At 43.4% G+C, this 23,026-nt stretch overlaps 1 protein-coding gene and 1 long non-coding RNA gene across 3 annotated transcripts; one reads left to right on the top strand and one right to left on the bottom strand.

Moving 5' to 3' along the window:
* The first annotated feature begins 216 nt into the window (after nt 1-216).
* Nucleotides 217-10,091, top strand: LOC134483176 (uncharacterized). Of its 2 annotated transcripts, none has more exons than XR_010060063.1 (3): nt 217-2,223; nt 3,293-3,406; nt 3,671-10,091. It is a non-coding gene; the product is annotated as an uncharacterized LOC134483176 (long non-coding RNA). The 2 variants fall into 2 exon arrangements; XR_010060062.1 differs by having other exon boundaries at nt 223-1,146.
* Nucleotides 2,447-7,137, bottom strand: LOC134483175 (uncharacterized). Its single transcript, XM_063278441.1, has 6 exons — nt 6,981-7,137; nt 5,790-5,949; nt 4,466-4,609; nt 3,668-3,834; nt 2,842-2,947; nt 2,447-2,724 (listed from the first exon to the last, which is right to left on the bottom strand). Exons 1-5 carry the CDS (start codon nt 7,105-7,107, stop codon nt 2,883-2,885), a joined length of 663 nt encoding a protein of 220 aa, XP_063134511.1. The 5' UTR covers nt 7,108-7,137; the 3' UTR covers nt 2,447-2,724; nt 2,842-2,882.
* Nucleotides 10,092-23,026: the final 12,935 nt, after the last annotated feature.

Consider the following 23,026-nt stretch of genomic DNA (forward strand, 5'->3'; position numbering starts at 1 on the left):
AGACTCAGGTATTCTAGGTAAAAAGAGAAACTCAGAGAAGGGGTTTGGCAATGTTCCTTCTCTTTCAAATCAGAGGAATAATTGAAGCACTATTGTTATTAGGTCGTCATTAAACGTCTGGTAGAAAGGCTGCATTAAAGCCTAGTGGCCCTCATATATATTTTTTAATTTTTGTAGTGGCATCGTTTAAATACTATCTATTTTCTTATGAGAATAATCTTATGACTCTTTGTATTATCCTCTTTGTTTGTAATTGAATGATTTTAGTACTAAGTTTATTTCCTGCCATCAAATCATACCAGACTCTCTGTAGGATAAGGCTTTGCCTCATCTTGGTAACAGCAGCATGTGATAAATGAAGCTTTTGCTGCTCTCTCTAGTGGTGATGACGTCACAATCTCTGTGTAAACCATCCACAGCCTGTTTTTAGGCTGTATTATAGTAGACCACCATTTCAGTGTTACCTGCCAGGTGCCGTGGGACACTAGTAACACACGTCTGCATGCACCTCGACAGTTTTCATTACAGTCTTCTAAGTCATTTTATGAAAATTGATAGTGAGTTCATGGATGAACATACACAAACACCTGCACAGAAACACAAACAAACACAAACTCTCTCTCTCTCTCTCTCTCTCACTCTCTCTCTCTCTCTCTCTCTCTCACACACACACACACACACACTTTACTGACATGGTACACATTCTTTGCACACCAAAAATAAAGTGAGCAGTAATGAAAATACACCAATAATGGAGTCGATGAAGGGAGTTATGCAGAAGCTGGGACTTAGAGTTACTTAAAGGCCCTATACAGGCTCTCCTTTTGTTGGAGGAGAAATTTCAAGTGCAATGTGGTTCTTTATTTTCTATCTCTAAAGCACACAGGCTATGGTGGAATGTAGGGCTTTGAGCATGTTTGGAAAGTACAATCACACTGAATTAAATCCTAGGGCTGGAACCCTATTAATCTTCTACAGAATTACAGAGCAGCCTGGATGAAGACACTCAGCTGAAAAGGTGGACATCTCAAGACAGGCACTGGACAATGGCTGAAGACTTGTCTGAAGACTGGAAATATTTTGAAAATTCAGAGAGAAAAAAAAGGACCCTCTGACTACACCGTACTCTAAGGACAGTTTATGCAGGTTAGGCATGGCATGAACTATTGTCTCATGTGACAGATGTCAGCACAAAGTATCCAAGGTATTGTATGCCAATGGTAGCATCAACAGAACAAAGCACACAGTGTCATGAAGACATAAATTATGAGTTTGTGTACCAAGACCCAGGCCTCTTCCAGGTTCTTAGATAGTAACTGAGAACCTCAAATACGGTAGTGATGTGATAGTGTGGGGGTGAATCTAGTTACAACTAGCTTCTATTGTGACACAGATGACTCTTTTTGTGTCATGGTCAGCTTATAATGAATGACTAGACCTAAGCATGAGAATAACCAAATACTACATTGCTTCTCTAGCTGCTGAGCTTTTAAAAGCCCTGGGGTGACAGCAAGCTTTTGTGGACATACTGGATTGGTCCTTGTGTACTTTAACTCTCTGAGTCACCTCCACTCTCAGTAAGTTAGTTCAATTCCATAAATTGGAAATCAGTCACCTGGAAAAAATACATTCTCAATATGATCCCAGATTGGCCATGGAAAAAGGGTAGCTTGAACTGTCCCACCTAGGTTCTGGGCCTGCACAGGCCTGCTCTCCAACAGAAACCTGTGTTCACAGCTGCAGGCTGCATTCACTATGGGTGTCCTTGAGGTTCTTCCCTAAACTGCCTAGATTAAAATAATTTTCATGCTAACAATCAAAAAACTCATTATGCCAATCTGGCCAACAGGAAGCTAATTTCTATTCTGTATTTTGTCAGATGTGCAGAATACATATGGTCATCATTGATAATAGGTGAAAGATCTGCTCTAATATGGACACTAAGTGGTGCTGGAGGATGATCCTGACCCACAATGAGGAGTGGTAACACCAGAGCCCTGTAGGGATGGCTGGCAAGCTAACACATTGAGCATGCACAGCTCAGTAAATTTCCTGTGAATACACATCTCCTGAGATCTCTCTATTTGATTGGAGGTGATCCTGTCCACCTAATACAGTACATGATGTGGAAGGACAAAAGCACCTGCAGGAGCTGTGGTGATGACTCACAGGATAGAGCATCTGCTACTCTCTCAGAAGAACCACATGGACCCTAACAATTGGGTAAAGCATGTCAGTGATTACTTCATAAAGTGTGTGTCCGAGAAACAGCCACATTTTCCACACAAAAGACACTGTCACACTGGGTACCCCTTGGTGACTTTGAATTCACTTATTAGCCCAGGATCCATGGAACATGCAGAGATCCATCTCCACCTGTCAGGTCTAAGTCCACAGGAGGGGACAGAACCCTTGAATAAGAATGATGGTCTTAAGAGTCAAGAGATAGAATTCAATTTTTATTCATAAGGAATTCATTTTTACAACAAAACAGGATTAAAACAAATAAATTAAAATATTTAAAAATATTTGAAAACATAAAAACAGTAACAAGAACATATAAATATGAAACAACAAAAAGAAAATTTCAATTAAAATCATAACAAAAATATTTCTAAACAGCACAATCTTAACGAACATTTAGAAGCACAGATGTATTGCTGTTTCTCCTCTTGCACACATAATGAAAGGAGGTCCCCCAAGTTGTCTCTCAAGTGCTGTTTTCTGAGAAGAAAGTAAGACCTCAATCAGTCAGGCTGGCTTAGTGTTATATAAATTTAGGGTCTCTAAGCAATGACAAATTAACTCTGAGGAAGAATACTCATCCAAAAAATTTGTTACCGTTCAGGATGTTTGTCATCAGGGACTCCTGAGAAAGCAACTTATTCTTCAGGAAGCTCTCTTACTGGTGTGTGTCCAATTCCAGCTCTCTTGCACTTTCTGAGACCTGGGAGAGGAAGGCAGTTTTTCAGACACTGATTTGGTGGTGAAATGCAAGGCAGCTGTCGGAAGGCTGCCTTCTACCATCTCAGTTCTATTGGACAGTCAACATGGACCTTTTAACTGATATCATTGTTGCTACTCTTTGGGAAGGGCAAAATCTCCAGAGAGCCTCAAAGTAATATGGGCTGCCAATATGGGACCCAGACTTATACCAGTGCAAACCAAGAACAGGGCAATGGAAGGAACCTCATTGGGTTGCAGGAAGAAAGTAGATGTCCATATGTCACCAAGGTTAAAACCAATGACAAGTTCTAATTTGACATTTGCATTTTGTTCTTATCCCGCAAAGGTGCTTCCCACACAAGAAGTCACATGACCACAGAGTGTCATTTGTCAAAGAACCAAGAACTTGTTCAAAACTCTACAGAGCATCCAATCTATCACGTGGATATGCAATGATGAGGTATGTTATTAATCTGTCACCATTTCTATACTGCAGCTTCAAAAAGAGCAGACAAATATACTTGCAAAATAATTCAGTTTCTGAAAAGTGGTTGGCTTCCCAGAATACTGGTGCATAGGCAGAGCAATGAACAATTCCATTACATGAGGTGGTTGGCTGGTTGTGAGTGTAAATTAGAAAGGTGGTAGGAGAGAGCAAAGATGTATCAAATTGGCAAACTTTATCAGATATTGTTAAGCTAACACAGCTGCTTGTCCCTACCAGATGGTGCTCGGTCTGGACGTTGCTGGTCTTTATCTTTCTTGTTGAAGTCAACCAAATATTTCTGGTTCAGTGCACAATCAAGATGTACCTCCTTGCTCTCCTGCTTCAGTGGGACCAACTTCTTCCTACATGTGTTCTCCATCAGGAGCTGGCTGAGCAGGTTTCTGGAAATACAGTCTGCATAGTAAGATCATGCTGGCCCTTTCCCCCATTCCTACTCCCAAGTACCACTAACTCTACCAGATCCCAGATACCCATGAAGACTTAATAGAATTCATTTCGATACATATAAGGCTGCTGCACAAACCACAAAGAGTAAATTCCGGGAAGAATAAATTGTTTGTTTGGCCCGAGCACCAATTAGTGTCCACATCTCTCAAAAAGAACATGGATCTACAACTATCCATGAAAGCCCAATGCATGGGGGCAACATCAATTAGTAGTGGGCAAACACCCTCAAAGGAGGTCAGTAGAACCAAGAGAAGGTCATGCTAACCATGTGGTCCACACACTGAGTTTTGTAAAACCTGGTATGACACCATAGGTCCAGGTCAGCCTAATAACCTGTTGACTTCAATCAGTGCTGTTCTATCTAGAGCCTTCTGAAGATGCCTAGACAATCCTGGGATGAGGAACAGTCTTTTGTGGAACTGAAAACTGAGTCCTAATGACCCTGGCACACTGATGTGTAAACAGCACAAGAGATAGAACCAGAGCTGAAGACCGTCCAATCCAGAACAAAGAAAGTCAGAAATGGCCATTCCACAGGTGATAGGCTTTCTGACCAGGACTTACCTAGAGAAGGTAATCTCCTTCTTCAGCTTACAGCTGTTCTCATGGATCTCAGTGTTCTCCATCTCTAAGTTGTGCAGAATTGACATGACCGCCTCCTCCATTCTCTCCAGGTCTTCATAATATGGATTTGGCCTGAAGTGTGGCCTGGCCCCAAATGATAGAATACAATGAACATCAGCATTTAGGAATATATGAGCTCAGGGTGGGTCCTGTACTACCCCAGTCCTGGAAGGACACCTTCTGAATTGTACATATTGGATATTCTTCAGCTTCAGAAACGTGTTTTTCTGCGTCCAGGACACCAGAATCTCAGCATCTAGATGGAGGCTTCCCTGGCTCCCTTTGTTCAATCAAGAGGAAATCTGCAGTCAAGCCAGTTAAGCTATCAAGAGCCTAGGCCACACCTCTCCATGCTCCCCGACCCCAACACACCCAGAAACCGGTGATTTCTTTTCTCCTGTTTTGACAAGAGACCACATATCAACACAAAATTATAATCTGCACAAGGAATACAAATGTACAGACAATCGTGGCCACATAGGCAAAGAACTGTGCTGTTGACAGTGGGGCTCCCAGAACAAAGCATTCACATGACCATGAAAGTGTTACAGGTAAATACTCAGGCTAAGACATAGACCCCTAGATTCCAGGTGTGGAGGGAAATATAAACATATAAAAGTTGTGCATATGCATTTGGATGTATGCACACACAGACTCACAGACTGAAACACACCCACAAAAAAAAGAGAAAAGTTAACAGAATCAGAGAAAGAGAAAAACAAATATGGAAACAGAGAGCACTGTGAGAACCAGGAGAAATGCATGCACCATTGCTGTCTCAGAGTGCAAGACACACAGACAATAACAAACAGGCCTGAGCCTGAGACCTTCTAGTCAAGCATTGAGATGAACAGTTTGGGACCAGGCCCCTCAGGCTGCTGCCTGGATCTTCCAGCACTCAGTCCCCTGCCTAGCAAGTACAGAGACTCACCATAAACTCACTGCAATTACAATCTTGCAAAGCCACCAGCTGTCAAGGGCTTTGCAAATGCACACTAGACACTCACTCTCCCTGACTTTATCCCCGAATTCTTCATTCAGACCACAAGATCTGCTTTTCAATAAATTGAAGCAGATGAGTCCATTTTCCATCTTGCTCCTCAGGAAGGGTCAAGGTTCTGAATCTCCTCTATATGGGAGGTGAGGTTTAGCACAGGGTGGTTAGGGAGGCACAGCTTTCTAGAACCCAAAACCTTAATAGGATAAGAAGAAGGTGACCTTGCAGACCCAGGAATGAAACAAGAGCATTTGGAGCAGTTCATACCTGTTCTTCATGGATCTCTCTGTCAGAAACCTCAGGCGATCTCTCAGGTCATTTCTCTCCTCGGTAATGAGCTGCAGCTCTTTAATCAGCTTCTCCTTTTCCTTCTTGGCCTGATTCTCGCTTAGTTCAGTGCCAGGGGATGATGTTTCTCTCCCAGCGTCTGTAGGTAGAAGAACACAAGTGAACCTGCATGGGGAGAATGCATAGAGTGTACATAGACCACAGTTAGGCCTAAACAGGAGAACAAGCCTGGAACCCAGTGTCACTGCTAGGCGATTGGTCTATGCTTAAGAGGCCTCATCAGTGGATCTCAGTTCTCCCACTACTCTATCGAGACCAAGAGATGTAAGCAGCCAGGTGTTCCCTATTCCGGACATCAGGTGCTTACATGGACCACGGAGATGGCTTCTCCAGGATTATCATCAGCTGAACAGGGTACAGCTTGGTTTCAGGACCCTCACCCCTGTGGGTTCGAACTCAGATGATAAATTCACCACCCACAAGACTTGAGTGATTGGAGACACTCAGATGTCCTACCCTGATACTCTAGGCCAACAACTTTGGATTAAAAACACATTTCCATGGAGGACATGGTCAACAGACTTATCAGTTCCCCTATTTGAAATACCAAATGCCCGAGAAGTTCCAATAGGTTACAGGATGAATCTTGGTCCACATGTTCCAAATACTTTTGGTATTTTAGAAACATGTTTGTAACACACAACCTCTAATATATAAAGCTAACGATGACCCTGCCAGTTAGAAGAAATCAGAGGAGGTCTAAGAACATAAGGTTATTGCCTGGAGCACAATTCTCCCCCTGTTCCTACTGTCAGATATCCACTGTATTTAAAGAAGCAATGATAGTGAAGTACATTGCTGCCCTGTCTAACACAGAAAAGGAGGACCCTCCATGACTCCTGATGGTGTTATTATACAATGTAACATAACAAATGCACTGTAAAAGTAAAGACCAGAAGTTCACAGAATAATAGCATTGGCCTTACCATATCCTCCCAGTGGGGATGGGGAAACTAAAGTTCTGAAATCCTGACTTTCAGGAATTGTGATATTCATGGAAATTCAATTCCTTTTCAGATGCTCCAGTTGTTGTGGCCCATTGCTAGAAAGGTCAGCTTAAGCCTGCAGCCCCCCTGGCAGGAAGCTCAAAATACACTGCCCAGAACTTACTCAACATTCCCCAGAAGTGCTGTCTTTGTCCATCATTACTTTGAGACGAAAGGCTAGACTCCTTCACTTTAGTCTCTCCAGAATCGACATTCCCCCTCCGAAAATGCTTGCGAAGACGGGAAAACATGTCTTAGCTTGTAACCGCCAGACTCAGACTGAGAGAAACTAGGGCACTGGTCGTCACTACAACACTGGTGACATCACAGAGGATGCCAGAACTCTCTAGGAGACAATAGAATGTCCAAGAAGGGACAGCTGATGTCATGGGGAGCAGACTTTGCCTCCCTGGTAATGTTCTCCCTGTACTGAGCATAAGCTGAGGTGCCCTTTCCAGGAGACTTTCCTGGGGCAGAGCCACTGAGCATCTCCTGCTTCCAAAGCCAAATTTTCCTCAAGGCTTGATTATAAAAACCTTAGTAATTCTTATGCATCTAAATGAATGTTTCCTTCCATATCTTGCCCCAAAATGTCTCATCCTAACTCAAATTGTCCTCATTCACCAATGTTAGCCATTAAAACTTCCGGAGATTTCACACCAGATTGAATATGCAGTCAAAAGTTCTCCTGTCTCATTATGTACAGGTGCTTTATATCACATCAAGAAGTAGTCTGCATGGTAGGTTACAACATGCGTGTGTGTTAGGGGAACACTCATGAAGTCATGTGCTTAGCAATTGACAATTGCCAGAAAATTCCTTAGTTGAAAGAGTTGAAGTCTTTATGGTGCTAGGAACAGTGTGGAGACCAGTTGGCAGAGGAAAGTGCAATATTGGAGCCACCAATAAAGGGAACCTCATGCTGCTTGTGGGGTTCTCATCTCTGCGCTAATGTCGCCAAAGGAGCACTGCTGACAGGCCTTCTATCAGAAGCTGAGCTTCTATCAAAAAAATAAAATAGTCAAGAGATATAGGGGGTGCAGATAAAGGTGTAGGACGAGGCTATACACATCACTACGTGGATAGAGCAAGGACCCAGCACTTGTGCTCTGGGTCATGGGCTTCCCCACAAACACAAAAGTATCTGTCACAGTAAAAAAATGGATACTGTATTGAGTGCACACACCAACACTGATTGATCAGATCCATACCCCAGATTTTGGGGGCAGATCCATGGCCCCAAATATCTTCCTCTCAACTTATACAGCAACAAATAAGAAAGAAAGAAAAAAGTCAAAAAAAAAAGCTCAAGCTTCTCATATGAGGATTGCAGGAAGTGTGATCTGGTGGTCAGTTCTGATTAGGCCATTTTAGATAGAACAGTGCACAGTGATGCTTAATGTGATGGGTCCTATATAAAGCTTTCTGCAATATTGGAATTTTTACAAGCCTCATCCAGAACATACAGAACAGGAAAGGATGTGATCACCATGTCCTTGCTCTCTATCAGGTTATTTTTCTGTGTCCGTGATTGTCAGGCATAGACAGCAACAATCTGAAATAGCTGGTAGACATGGAACAAAGTGGCTATAACAAAACTATAGTTGTGGGTTACACACCTCAACTGTCAAAGGCTAATGCTGTCCTCACAGTCCCTGGAGGCCACTCTTGTAAGACTGTCTACTGGAAAGTAGAAGCAGGTTTATCTGAGCTCAAAGTGAACCTGGCCAGCTAGGAAGAGGGCAACATGGGATACTTGAGACCCTGTCTAAACCAGCACAGAAACCCACCCTGCATTCAAAGCATCATCCACCAATTCTCGATTATCTACCATTCTCTCCCTACCAGTCTTTCAGACTGGAACTGTAGAAAAGAACTGGAAATGATCTTCCTATTCTGAAGACCTTGATCTCTCTTACCTTAGGTGTACATTAAGAACTCATGCAAATGGGTATGACCATCTGAACATCTTAGTATCACCTACTCAGTATATCTAGCATAATACTGTGCCTATGGCAATCTCAAGTTTCCTTGAGTTTCGCTGACCCAGCAAGAAGTATGAAGTACTGAGGTCAAACCCCAGTGATCCTTTCAAGGGTTTAGAAGAAAGCCATCAGAGAAACTCCACTTCTTTGTCCTTAGATTAAATCAAGCTGATACAATGTGAACCTGGTGGGCTATTTAACCATGCATCTTTCTGCCATCCCCACCTTTCTGAATTCAGTCCATGTGAACCTGCATGGGGAGAATGCATAGAGTGTATGTACATAGACCACAATGAGGCCTAAACAGGACAACAAGCCTGGAATCCAGTGTCACTGCAAGGAGTTTGGTCTATGCTTAAGAGACCTCCTCAGTGGGTCTCAGTTCTCCCACTACTCTATAGAGACCAAGAGATGTAAGCAGCCAAGTGTTCCCTATGCCTGCTGACACACGCAATAAATGCAGTAAATTTTAATTTTTGTTCAGTTGTTCAGTAACTTACATATTGCTGTGGAAGTGATGGGGTTTCGTGATCAGCATTGCATTTAACAATGCATAACCAATCATCCCTCCTAGAATGACTGTATATAGAGAAAGAAAATTTATTAGAATGGTGTATAGGCTGTGGTACAGCTAATTCAACAAGGAATGGAAGGTCCAAATTGCAGTAGTTGCCCCTGTTGAAGCCAATCCCCCTAGCATAGCTGTAGCCATTTTGTTCCATGCCTGCCAGATAGTTCATATTCTTGCTGTACTATGTCTGTCTGTCATGATTGTCTGAAAATAATTTAACTCAGAGCAGGGTCAGGAATGATCACATAACTTGTGTATGTTTTTTTTTATTGGTTATTTTGTTTATTTGCATTTCAAATGTTAACCCCCTTTCCAGTTTCCCCTACAATAACCCTGCATTCCACCCCCTTCCCCAGCCTCCTCGAGGGTGCTCCCCCACCCACCCATTCCGGAACCACTGGAAGGAAGTTCTTTATGTTGTGAGGTTTCTTAATCTTAAATTTCATAATTATAAGCTTCATGTAGGACCAATAAAATTAAAGGTCAATATGAGGGCTGCAGTGATGGCTCCATGGTTAAGAGCACTGACTGCTCTTCCGGAGGTCCTGAGTTCAAATCCCAGCAACCACGTGGTGGCTCACAACCATCTGTAATGAGACCTGATGCCCTCTTCTGGTGTGTCTGCAGACAGCTACAGTGTACTTATATATAAATAAATAAATCTTTAAACAGATAAAAAGTCAGTATGAACCTTTGTTGTCTAAAATGGCTTGAGTCAGGGCTGACAACCAGACAGCCCTTCCAGCACCTGCCTATGACCTCACAGTTTTAGTCTTTATAAACTGACATAGAAAAATGTCCAGGGTCGTAGCCTGACAAATTCTCAGCTATGTCTCTGATGATCAGTCTTAGGGTGGGCATTCAATAAACCATCCCTGTCTAAGTGAGGTCAGAGTTTGTGTGGTTTATGGGGCAACCCCTGGACTCCAACGGTTTTGTCCATAAGGCTGGATATTTAAGCTGGTCTTCAGTATATGCAGTAATCCTGAAGAAGTAGGCGAATTAATAAAGCAAACTTCCTTCTTCCATGTCCTTGATATGAGCCAGCAGAAGGTGTGGTCTAAACAACAACCAATGGATTGGGTAAAGATCTTTACCAATCCTACAACAGATAGAGGGCTTATATCCAAAATATACAAAGAACTCAAGAAGTTAGACCTCACGGAGACAAATAACACTATTTAAAAAATGGGGCTCAGAGCTAAACAAAGAATTCACAGCTGAGGAATGCCGAATGGCTGAGAAACACCGAAAGAAATGTTCAACATCTTTAGACACATAGGAAATGCAAATGAAAACAACCCTGAGATTTCACCTCACACCAGTCAGAATGGCTAAGATCAAAAACTAAGGTGACAGCAAATGCTGGCAAGGATGTGGAGAAAGAGGAACACTCCTCCATTGTTGGTGGGATTGCAGACTGGTACAACCATTCTGGAAATCAGTCTGGAGATTCCTCAGAAAATTGGACATTGAACTACCTGAGGATCCAGCTATACCTCTCTTGGGCATATAACCAAAAGATGCCCCAACATATAACAAAGACACATGCTCCACTATGTTCATAGCAGCCTTATTTATAATAGCTAGAAGCTGGAAAGAACCCAGATGCCCTTCAACAGAGGAATGGATACAGAAAATGTGGTACATCTACACAATGGACTATTACTCAGCTATCAAAAACAATGACTTTATGAAATTCATAGGCAAATGGATGGAACTGGAAAATATCATCCTGAGTGAGGTAACCCAATCACAGAAAAGCACACATGGTATGCACTCATTGATAAGTGGATATTAGCACAAATGCTTGAAATACCCCAGATGCACAGAACACATGAAAATCAAGAAGGATGACCAAAATGGAATGCTTTACTCCTTCTTTAAAAGGGGAACAAGAATACCCTTGGCAGGGAATAGGGAGGCAAAGTTTAGAACAGAGGCAGAAGGAACACCCATTCAGAGCCTGCCCCACATGTGGCCCATACCTATACAGATATTAGATAAGATGGATGAAGCAAAGAAGTGCAAGCCGACAGGAACTGGATGTAGATCTCTCCTGAGAGACACAGCCAGAATACGGCAAATATGTAGCTGAATGCCATCATTAAACCACTGATCTGAGAACCGGGCCCCCGTTGAAGTAATCAGAGAAAGGACTGGAAGAGCTTGAAGGGGGTTAAGACCCCATATGAACAACAATTCCAACCAACCAGAGCTTCCAGGGACTAAGCCACTACCCAAAGACTATACATGGACTGACCCTGGACTCCAAGTTCATACGTACCAATGAATAGCCTAGTAAGAGCACCAGTGGAAGGGGAAACCCTTGGTCCTGCCAAGACTGAACCCCCAGTGAACATGATTGTTGGGGGGAGGGCGCTAATGGGGGAAGGATGGGGAGGGGAACACACAAATAGAAGGGGAGGGGAAAGGGTTGAGGGATGTTGGCCTGGAAATCAGGAAGGGGAATAACAATCGAAATGTAAATAAGAAATACTCAAGTTAATAAAGATGAAAAAAATAAAAAGAAAAAAGAAGGTGTGGTCCACATTAGAGGTGGGCCTTTCCATCTCAAAAGATCTGAATTAAAGATTTATCTTCTGATCTCCAAGATTTGGATTACAAGTAGGTCTTCTTGCTTCAGAAAATTTAATTAAGAAAAAAAATACAATGGTGCTTATGCCTTTAGCCTCAGCATCCAGGAGGTAGAGGCAGGTGGATCTCTGAATTCAAGGCCAGCCTGGTCTACAAAATGAATTCCAGGACAGCCAGAGCTACACAGGGAAACCCTGTCTCAAAAAAAAACAAAGAAGAGGAGGAGAACCAAGAGGAGGGGGTTGAAGAGAGGAAAACAGAAAGAAGGAAGGAGAGAGAGTAAGAGAGAGAGAGACAGAGAGAGAGAGAGAGAGAGAGAGAGAGAGAGAGAGAGAGAGAGAGATATCTCCCCCTCACAGGGCATCAAGCCATTTGGCATTAGTTAATTCCAGGTACACTCAAGTTGACAGCCAAGAACAGCAATCACATTACCCGTGGTTGTGATCTCACCCTGGTAGGCTCCTGAGTAGGAGGCTGAAGCAGGAGAATTGCCATAAGTCTGATGCCAGCATGAACTACACACATGTTCCAAGCCAAGCCAATCTTGGCTACAATTTGAGATTCTGTCTGAAAAATATGAAAGAGAAAGAAAACATAAATTCCTAGAGCAGTGTTTCTCAACCTTCCTATGGCCTCAACCCTTTAGAACAGTTCCTCATGCTGTGGTGACCCCAACTACAAAATTTATTTTGTCGCTACTTCACAACTGTAAATTTGCTACTGTAATGAATCTTTATTGTAGTGTAAACTATCTGATAGGAGACCCTGTGTGGGTCACGACCCCCAGGCTGAGGGCCTTTGCCCTAGAGGTGGTCTTGACCTAGTTCATATAGTTCATATTATAATGGGCTCTCTCAGTGTTTGAAGGTCAAGTATATTCACTTGTAACATCAAAACTTAAAAATTCAGTTGACCTGCTGGCTGGTATGGTCTGACATCCCCCAGAATGCCTTTGCCATTTTGTTCCATGTCTGCCAGCCATTTCATATTGTTGCTGGAACACGCCTGCCGTCACTGAGGAGGAGAAGGGAGTTGGCTCAAGGACATGCTGACCACACACCTTGCTTTGTTCTGAATGTTCTGTATGCGGTTTGCTAATCTTGAGAAATTCTACACCTGAAGGAGTGGTTCCCTGAAGTGGACACAGGTGAAAGGCTAAGGCAGATGTGTGAAGGAACGTTTCACTGAAGCAGACACAGGTAAAAGGATGTTCTGCTAAAGCACGCATGTGAAGGGACACGTGATGAAGGGTTCTGCACTAAGGACACACATGCATTGGTCTGCCTTGCATTCTGTAATTGAGCTGCATTTGTTGGGACTTCATAGAACCACAGCAAAAACCCTTCTGGTGGGCTGTGTAGTTTCTCACTGTTTCCTTGGACTCGGGCTGATGGGCAGAGTGATGTCAGCTGAGACAGACACATGTGCTGACACAGGACACACGCTAAGGCCAGGCCCATGGAGGACACGGATATTGAGAGGGAGTTTGGATGGAGTTATGCTTGCGTAGCTTATTGGTCTGGGGTCTCTGCTGATCTCTGCTCGCCTGAGAGCTGCTCTTACTACTGTGTAGCATCTTGGCTGCTCTTTGTTCCCCTTGGACAGCCCTCAGGACCAGGCACTCCTCTCCCTTAACCATGGCTGCTGTCCTCTTCCTCTCTCCTCTCCATCACACATGTTCTTCCTTTATTCTCTGGCAGCTTCTTCTTCCTTCTTCCCTCCTCATGATCCTCTCTAGCAAAGCCCTCACAGCTCACCTCCCCCATCTCTCTGCTGTGCTGCTGTTGGCTGTTGGCTTCTTTATAATCACAGTTAACTGGGAGCAGGGTCAGTTATTTGGGGTTAACCAGTCTTGAGTTCTACAAATTAGCATTAAAATACAAGCAGCATTAGGCCAATACACTACAGGGATTTTTGTTTGTTTGTTTGGTTGGTTTGGTTTAATTTTTATTTACCTTTTTACTTGTTATTTTGTTTTTGGCTATTTATTATTAATCGGTTATTTTATTTATTTACATTTCAAATATTGTCCTACTTTCCACACTCCCCTCATCATACCTTACATTCCATTTCTGCTCAGCTTTGCCTATGTGACAGTGCTCCTGCACCCACACATATCCATCCCCACCTCACTCCTCTAGGATCTGTGTTTGGTGGGGCAATAGGCCTCACCTTTAACCATAGAGCATCCTTGCATACACTTTGGCTGGCAGTTTGGCCCCTAGGAGCTTGGGGATTAGGGAAAGACGATGTGATCAGATATTAAAGCCAATGATTGCTGCATTTTCTTCTTTTTCTGGTTGTAGGTGAAATTATGATTGTGTGCTTCTCTTTTTTGAAATTATTGAGAGATGATTAATTTCTTGGTTTTTCTTGGTTATAGTTTAACTCATTGTCTTGGAGTTTTCCTCCTATTATCCTCTGTTGTGCTTTCTTAGAGAAAAGTATTGTTTATATTTGGTTTTGTAGGGTTGGGTATTTAGCTGAGTGGTAGAACGCTTGCCTGGCAAGCTCAAGGCCCTTGGCTCGGTCCTCCGCTCCGGAAAAAAAATTATTCATTAAATTTGGTTTTGACAAGAAATATCTTGGTTTCTCCATTTATGGTGGTTGAGGATTATGCTGGATATAGGAGCCTGCGTCTGCATTACATCTGCCCAAGATTTTCTGACCTTTAGAGTCTCTGTTGTGAAGTCTGGTGTAATTCAGATACGTCTGAATTTTTTTGTTACTGGATATTTATACTGAAAGAACCCCAAATTTGGGGAGACTCTTGCTCCAGTCTCGGGATGGCGTGCCCCAGGAAACACGAGTAGCCGATCTTGATGTAACAACAAGAGGTAGCTTTATTAAAGAGATCTCGGGCCGACATGTATCTCATGGAGCCGACCTTGAGCCTCTAAAGGCAGGGGTTTATATAGGGAAAGCCAGGGGATTTCGCGTGGTTACACATGATTGGCTGATTCAAATGGTGCACAGTTACTTTTGTCGCGGAGTTACATCAGCAGAGAATACGTGTAATCTAGCATCTCAGCAATGTGTGTAGGGTGACTCATCTCACTCAGCAGGGGGATGACTAATCCTCAGGGAGTGAAGGAAGGGGAAAGGGTGGCTTCAGATGGCCAGTGTCCTTGGGGGCTGATAGCCGGGTCAGTGAACCCTATCTCAAAATCTCTTAGGCATGTCAGGACTTTGTTTGTGACTGACTTTTTGAAATTTAACTCTTCAATACCTTACACCTATTAATGTTCTTTCTTTGATCTGTGCATTTAGTGTTTTAATTATTGTGTGAATGCAGGAATTCTTTCTGGTATAATTAATTTGATGTTCTGTAAGCTTGTTGTACCTTTATGGTCTTTTCTTTCTTTACCTTATGGAAGTTTTCTGCTATGATTTGTTGAAGGTGTTTACTGGACCTATGAACTAGACATCTTAATTCTCTTCTCTATCTATTATCCTTAGGTTTCGACATTTAATTGTGTCCTGAAATTCATTGATGTTTGGATTCAATAAACCATACATGTTTATCTGAGATGGGTGTTTTGTGCTTTGTGGGTGACCTCCTTTACCCCAACTGTTCCACTTAGTAGCACGTTGGATAATGAGACATGGTCAGCAATGGTGACCTCTTCCCATAAACTATATGAAAATAGGGAGGGGAATTGATGTGTGTCAAGTATCAGTAGTCTCCTGGGTGGTTTTGGTTCCCGGTTGGCCACATGCAACAGTTTCAAAAGCCCAGGATTGATGTTCCTTGGGATTCCCATGATGATGTACTCAGACAGGACAGAAAAAAGACCAGAATACACATGAGAGAACTTGATTTCTATAATAGAGAGAACATTACTAAGTTATGTTACAAAATATTAGATCACACGGTGATCTCTATGAATGTATTTTTTAGTGAAAAACTAGTGTGTGGTATAGCATTGCCATGGCACAGACATTTAAAGAAAAAGTTGTTTGTTTACTGCAAACATGGACTTTATTACCATATGACTCACCTACTACACACCTTCATTGCAAAGGTAAAACGTGCACTTAGGTCCAGAGGAGATCAAGGCATATCTTGAAAGGAAATGAAGATGACTAATGCAATGGAAAGTCTTTGAATTGAAGGATTTTTAAGAAAGTGTGCAGAGGGAACAGGAATGCTCTTCTTCTGAGAGGTCAGTGAATTAGGAAGGACAGTTGGGAGCTTTACTTGACTTCAGCATCTGATTCCTGAGACTTCATTGGTAAACTTAATGTCTGGAATTTTGTGTTGTAAAACAACACATTGGCTCTGCAGCTTTTGGGAAGGCCCATGGACAGAGAGATCACACCCGCTGGGAACCATTTGTGTGGCCATCACATTTTGGAAAGACAATTGAGAAGTCCTCAAGGAGAAAATAATGAAAAACTAAATGTCTTCACAGGAATTACCTCAATTCTGATTATGATTTTTTCATATTAGTAATTTATACTTGATTCTTTTTTTTTTTTAATTTTAAACAAGAGCCTTCGGGTTTAATCTGAGGTGGTCGTAGAGTCACAAAATGCTTACAATACCTGTATGGCACCGGTGTCGTCTCCGTCTCCGTCCTTCAGATAGGAGAGACACCACGAAGTTCTTCTCAAAGTAGTTTATTCAGGAACCTTTCTTTCTGCATGCAAGCAGCAATCTTCTACCCCCAAGGACACTCCCTACTAAAAAAACAGTAACCACGCCCCATCAGTCCAGTCTACATAGTCTCAGTTCATAGGTCCACGCCAAATGGCCTGATCTTGTGTCATGGTGCACCTGCGCAGCTCTCACGATGGGCGTGGCTTACTTTTGGTTGTATGAGGAAGTCAGGTGCTAGTCATAAGACTTGGCAGCTGTCCCGGGCACCATCTTGGGATTGCCGCCACACCCGCTCCCCACAACCCGGCATCTAACACTATGGGGCTAGAGATTCTTCTTTTAAATGCATCACCATGAACAAATTTCATTTAACCAGCATGTGTCCATGCCAGGCAGACACTGAGCAGGTTGTATGTTCTGTTAATCTCCACAACAACCCAATTCAGCAGAAACACCTCCAATTTACAGGTGAAGAAACCACAGCTCAAAGCAAATGAGTATCAGGGTCCCCTCAGTCTCACTGGCTGTCACTTAGACCCACATCCTTCTCTGTACAGGGAAGCCATGGGCCTGATATGGCTGTGCAAGCTGACTCTGCTGAGATGATCAATGCTATTCTTGACCCTGGAAGAATTTAAGACAAGGTGACCCACAGACTCCTGGGGTAGATTCTGCCTCTGGGTTCTAGGGTGTGACACGGTATCCCTTGCCATGGGTCTCTACTCACATGAGGAGTCTGCTCCCATGTGTCAGCTTCTATGGCAGTGGCTCAAATCACTCCTAATGATGAAACGCTTTAATACAGCACTTCATGCTGTGGTCACCCCCACCATAAAAGTATTTCATTACGACTTTGTAACTAATATTGCTGTTCTTGTAAGTCATAATATGCAACATATCTGATAGGGAAAGTATCAGAAAAAAAGGGGCTGGGAAGGGGTTGTGACCCACAGGTTGAGAAACATTGCTCTGTGAAATACTTTTAAAGTAAGGCCTTCTTCTCAGGAGAACCCGGAACAGTTGTTAGAGCAGAGATGCCCTGAACTAGTTACATGATTTAGCAGGCCTTAATGACAACAGAGATTCCTGGCTAAAGGCACAATCTGAAATCACTGTCCCCAGGACATTTCTTGCCTCAGGTTTTCCCCATAACAATGTGAGTCTGCTTGAACATGTCTGTCCAGGAAGCCAGTCCCTGTAGACTGTAATACAGACAGAATGCTAAAGTCAAGAATGGTTTCCCTCTGACGGCCCATAGTCACTTCTCTAGAAGTAAGTTCAAGTCCCCTGTGTGTAAAGTCACATAGTGTGTGAGACTTGAAATATCATCCGTTTGAGTTGACAAAAAACAATTCTCACTGGAACTGGAAAATATCATCCTGAGTGAGGTAACCCAATCACAGAAAGACATACATGGTATGCACTCACTGATAAGTGGCTATTAGCCCAAATGCTTGAATTACCCTAGATGCCTAGAACAAATGAAACTCAAGACGGATGATCAAAATGTGAATGCTTCACTCCTTCTCTAAAAGGGCAACAAGAATACCCTTGGCAGGGAAGAGAGAGGCAAAGATTAAAACAGAGACTGAAGGAACACCCATTCAGAGCCTGCCCCACATGTAGCCCATACATATACAGCCACCCAATTAGACAAGATGGATGAAGCAAAGAAGTGCAGACTGACAGGAGCCGGATGTAGATCGCTCCTGAGAGACACAGCCAGAATACAACAAATACAGAGGCGAATGCCAGCAGCAAACCACTGAACTGAGAATAGGACCCCCGTTGAAGGAATCAGAGAAAGAACTGGAAGAGCTTGAAGGGGCTCGAGACCCCATATGTACAACAACGCCAAGCAACCAGAGCTTCCAGGGACTAAGCCACTACCTAAAGACTATACATGGACTGACCCTGGACTCTGACCTCATAGGTAGCAATGAATATCCTAGTAAGAGCACCAGTGGAAGGGGAAGCCCTGGGTCCTGCTAAGACTGAACCCCCAGTGAACTAGACTGTTGGGGGGAGGGTGGCAATGGGGGGAGGGTTGGGAGGGGAACACCCATAAGGAAGGGGAGGGGGGAGGGGATGTTTGCCCGGAAACCAAAGAATTATTATTAAGTATTAAATAAATTTAAAAAAAATTCTCACTTCAGATTGACAGCTGACCAACAATTATTTTCAGGAGAACACAGAGGGTGGCCAGGCCTGCAGAGTCAGATCCCCTACCTGCCTGGGACAATCCCACCCACAGTAGACTTCTGCTTCTCCTAAAAGTGTTATCAGAAAATGTGACCTTAAGGTTCTGAAGTACACAATATGCACAAACCCTAAAGTTGTTAGATGGCCGATATGAGGCTTTTCTCTGCTTTAAGATCATTCTGGCCTCTCCTCTCCCCTGGACTGCATTCTGTTCTCTCTGGTCCGTTGATCTTTAAGTACCTGGGTTCACCTCAAGGCCTGGGTGGGGAGGAGGACCTTTTCTTGTAGGAATGAGCATGGATCAAGAATGTATCCCCACTGTGACTGGGCAACAAAGTACCAGAAAATCTTCTCCAATCACAGAACTGGGTCATGTGGGAGCCACCACTGTTTCAAAGGGAGAGCTGGTTGCTTTCTCCTGGAAGAAGCACTTGGGGGTTGACTGTCACTTCTGGACTTTCTGTTCTAAGGTCACTTCTCAGAAGGGGCACTTTGCTCTAAGTCCTTTGGGGGACTCACCCAGCACTGGGGCTGGAGGATCCTATGGTGTTGCAGCTCTGAGCTGGGAGGGGGAGCTCGCACACTGACTTGAAGAAGCCTGTTTTCACAGCTGATCTATGTCTAAGGAACAGGTGCTTTTAAAGAAGCATGTGAAAGCATCTCCTGCAGGAGAGCCCAGTCTGCAGGGAAAGTCACACAGGACATCGAAAAGTGGATTCCCACCTTCCACAGGGTGGGTGAACCAGGGAGGGCACTGGATGGTCAGAGAGTTTGAGAAAAGCCTGAATTTTCTGAAAGACTTCCAGCACTTTACATCCCACCACTATCCCAGGCTCACATGTGAGGCTCAGCAAAGAACGCCACCTGCTGGGGTCCCTGAAACTAAACTTGGAGTGGAGAACTGTGGAATACACCTCTGGGTAGGGGGAGATGCAGGAGTCCAGGGCCAGGCCTGGGGTCTGTCCCTTTGGGTCTCCTTGCTTCCCAGAGGCTCTGAGTGCAGGGCCAGGGAGCCCAAATCTCAAATTCTTTGGCCTAAGTAGTGAGAGTCAACAGGGCAGGGCAAGGCAGGGCAGGGATGGGCAAAGGAGGGCCAGGCACAGGAAAGCCAAGCCCAGCCAGCCAGTGGATAGGCTCTGGGCATGAGGGACTGGGGATAGCAGGACCGACCCTCACTCTCCAGGCTGGGCATGGCACCCCAGCAGGGATGTGGAGAGTCCTGGAACCGACAGCCCCTTGTCTTCTGACTGCATCTGACAGTGCATGGAGTGCTAGAAGTCAGAGAGGCTCCTGGGATCCCCCGATTTCCTAATCACATTGTGCTCACTAGAACACTATTAATCTTCTACAAAATTACAGAGCAGGCTGTATGAAGACTCTCAGCTGACAATGGGGACATAAATTATGAGTATGTGTAGCAAGACCCAGGCCTCTTCCAGGTTCTTAGATATTAACTGAGAACCTCAAATACAGTAGTAATGTGATAGTGTGGTGTGAATCTAGTTACTTTCTCTATTTTGATATAGATGACTCTTTTTGTGTCATGGTCAGCGTATAATGACTAGAAGACCTAAGCTTCAGAATGACCAAAGACTACATTGCTTCTCTAGCAGCTGAGATTTTAAAAGTCCTGGTGTGACAGCAACTGTTGGTGGACATTCTGGATTATTCCTTCTGTACTTTAACTCTCTGTGTCACTTCCACCATCAGTAAGTTAGTTCAATTCCATAAATTGGAAATCCATCACCTGGAAGAAATACTCTATTTTTTAAAGATTTATTTATTTATTTATTTATTTATTTATTTATTTATTATATACAAGTACACCGTGACTGTCTTCAGACACACCAGAAGAGGGCATCATATCTCATTACAGATGGTTGTGAGCCACCATGTGGTTGCTGGGATTTGAACTCAGGAACTCTGGAAGAGCTGTCAGTACTCTTAACCACTAAGCCATCTCTTTAGCCCAAGAAATACTTTCTGAATATGATCTGAGATTGGCCATGGAAAAAGGGTAGCTTGAACTGTCCCACCTAGGTTCTGGGCCTGCACAGGCCTGCTCTCCAAAAGAAACCTGTGTTCACAGCTGTTGGCTGGCTAAGAAAGATTTCATGAGACGTGATACACAGCCCTCGGACTTCTGCTTCAGTCATCTGCACAATTTTTCCGGGACGATATCCTCATACGTCCAGCAGGCGGGTGATGAAGCTGTCTGCTCTCAGCTCCCCTTCAGCCATCTTGTGGGCACCAGACTCTCCTCCCTGCAACAGGAACAAGGGCTTCTCCATGGTGGCTGCAGCAGCAGCTTGACATTCTCACCTAGGAGGCCCTATGCCTTTCTACCCCAGTTCCAACTCACCTCAGGCCCGGGCCTTCCCCCCATCCACTTCCCACGGAGCAGGGAGAGCAGCACCCACTAGAAATAAAAGGGAAGCCCTTGGTCCTGCCAAGACTGAACCCCCAGTGAAAGGGATTGTTGGGGGGAGGGTGGTAATGGGAGGAGGATTGAGGAGGGGAACACCCATAGAGAAGGGGAGGGGGGTTAGGGGGATGTTTGCCTGGAAACCCAGAAAGGTAATAACAATTGAAATGTAAATAAGAAATACCCAATTTAATAAAGATGGAGAAAAAAATAGAAAGAAAAGGCACACATTCAAAACAGAAGAATATGTACCCTAATTTTAAACCACAGCTCTGTCAATTAACTATATCTTTAAGGAAGCTCAGAAAAGCAGGCCAAACAATTAATATTTTCTCGGTTTAAGTATTTGTAATGTTGCATAAATAATAATGTCCGTTTCTTGCTATTGTGGAGGGAATAAAATAGATAATATGTAATCACGGAAATTTTGAAGTACCATCCATGTTTCTGTTCATTAAATCAATCTTCCTCATTTCATTGATCAAATATGTATGTTTTCTGTTTCATAGTTATATGTATAATAAAACTAGTATAAAAACCTTCAGAATTATGTATGCTTTCACTTTTAACAAATTAAATTAGCTATTCGTTGTATTTCAGCTGAACATTTAAATGTTCTTCATATGTCCCAATGCTAGTTTATTAGGTACCTATAAACTTTAAACTCTTTGCCTGAGAGCATGAGTACTATTTAATTACATAGTAACTACACTCAGGCTGTCTTTTTATTAGAACCAATTATATCAGACTGTAAGAAAAATTACTTTTGTTTTAAAGTTTGTGTGTGTATGAGTGTGAGTGTGAGTATGAGTATGAGTGTGTGTGTGTGAATGTGTGTGTATGAGTGTGTGTGTGTGAGTGTATGTGTGTGTCTGTGTGTATGTGAGTGTGAGTGTGAATGTGAGTGTGTATGTGTGTGAGTGTGTGTGTGTGTGAATGTGTGTGTGTGAGTGTGTGTGTGTGTGTCTGTGTGTGTTTGTGTGTGTGAGTGTGTGTGTGTGTGTGTGCAGCACATGACCAAACAACTTTCAGGAGCCATTTCTCTCCTTCTGTCATTTGGGTCCCAGGATGTAACCCAGATGTTTGACTTTGGCAATAAATAATATTACCCACTAAATAAATAAATAAACAAACAAAAAACAAGCCACAAATCAACTTTAAAAGTAAAGGCCAGAAGTTCACAGAAGAGTAGCATTGGCCTTACCATATCCTTTCTTTGGGGATGGGAAAATTAATGTTCTGAAATCCATAACTTTCAGGAATTGTGATATTCATGGAATTTCAATTCCTTTGCAGATGCTCCAGTTGTTGTGGCCAATTGCTAGAAAGGTCAGCTTAAGCTTGCAGGACCCCCACTATCCCTCCCCACCCCGCCTCCACAGAAAGCTCAAAAGACACTGCCCAGAACTTACTCCACATTTCCCAGAACCACTTTCTTTGTCCATCATTTCTGTGAGACGAAAGGTCAGACTCCTTCACCCTAGTCTCTCCACAATCGACATCCCCCCTCCCAAAACACTTCTAAGACTGGAAAACATGTCTTAGGGTGTATCTGCCAGACTCGGACTGAGAGAAACTAGGGCACTGGTTGTCACTACAACATTGGTGACATAGCAGAGGACGCCAAGAACTCTCTAGGAGACAATAGAATGTCAAAGAAGGGACAGCTGATGTCATGGGGAGCAGACTTTACCTCCCTGCTAATGTTCTCCCTGTACTGAGCATAAGCTGAGGTGTCATTTCCAGGAGACTTTCCCGGGGCAGTGCCACTGAGCACCTCCTGCTT

The sequence above is a fragment of the Rattus norvegicus genome, chromosome 19, assembly GCF_036323735.1.
Source record: "Rattus norvegicus strain BN/NHsdMcwi chromosome 19, GRCr8, whole genome shotgun sequence".
NCBI lineage: Eukaryota > Metazoa > Chordata > Mammalia > Rodentia > Muridae > Rattus > Rattus norvegicus.

Bases quoted from the DNA above. Each gene is read 5' to 3' on its own strand.
- LOC134483175 (XM_063278441.1), bottom strand. From the start codon at position 7,107: ATGTTTTCCCGTCTTCGCAAGCATTTTCGGAGGGGGAATGTCGATTCT. The intron at 4,610-5,789 runs GTATGAACTGCT...ATTTGGGGCCAG, and splicing joins GAGAGATCCATGAAGAACAG to GCCACACTTCAGGCCAAATC. The intron at 2,948-3,667 runs GTAGGGACAAGC...TTCCTCTCCCAG, and splicing joins TCCAGACCGAGCACCATCTG to GTCTCAGAAAGTGCAAGAGA.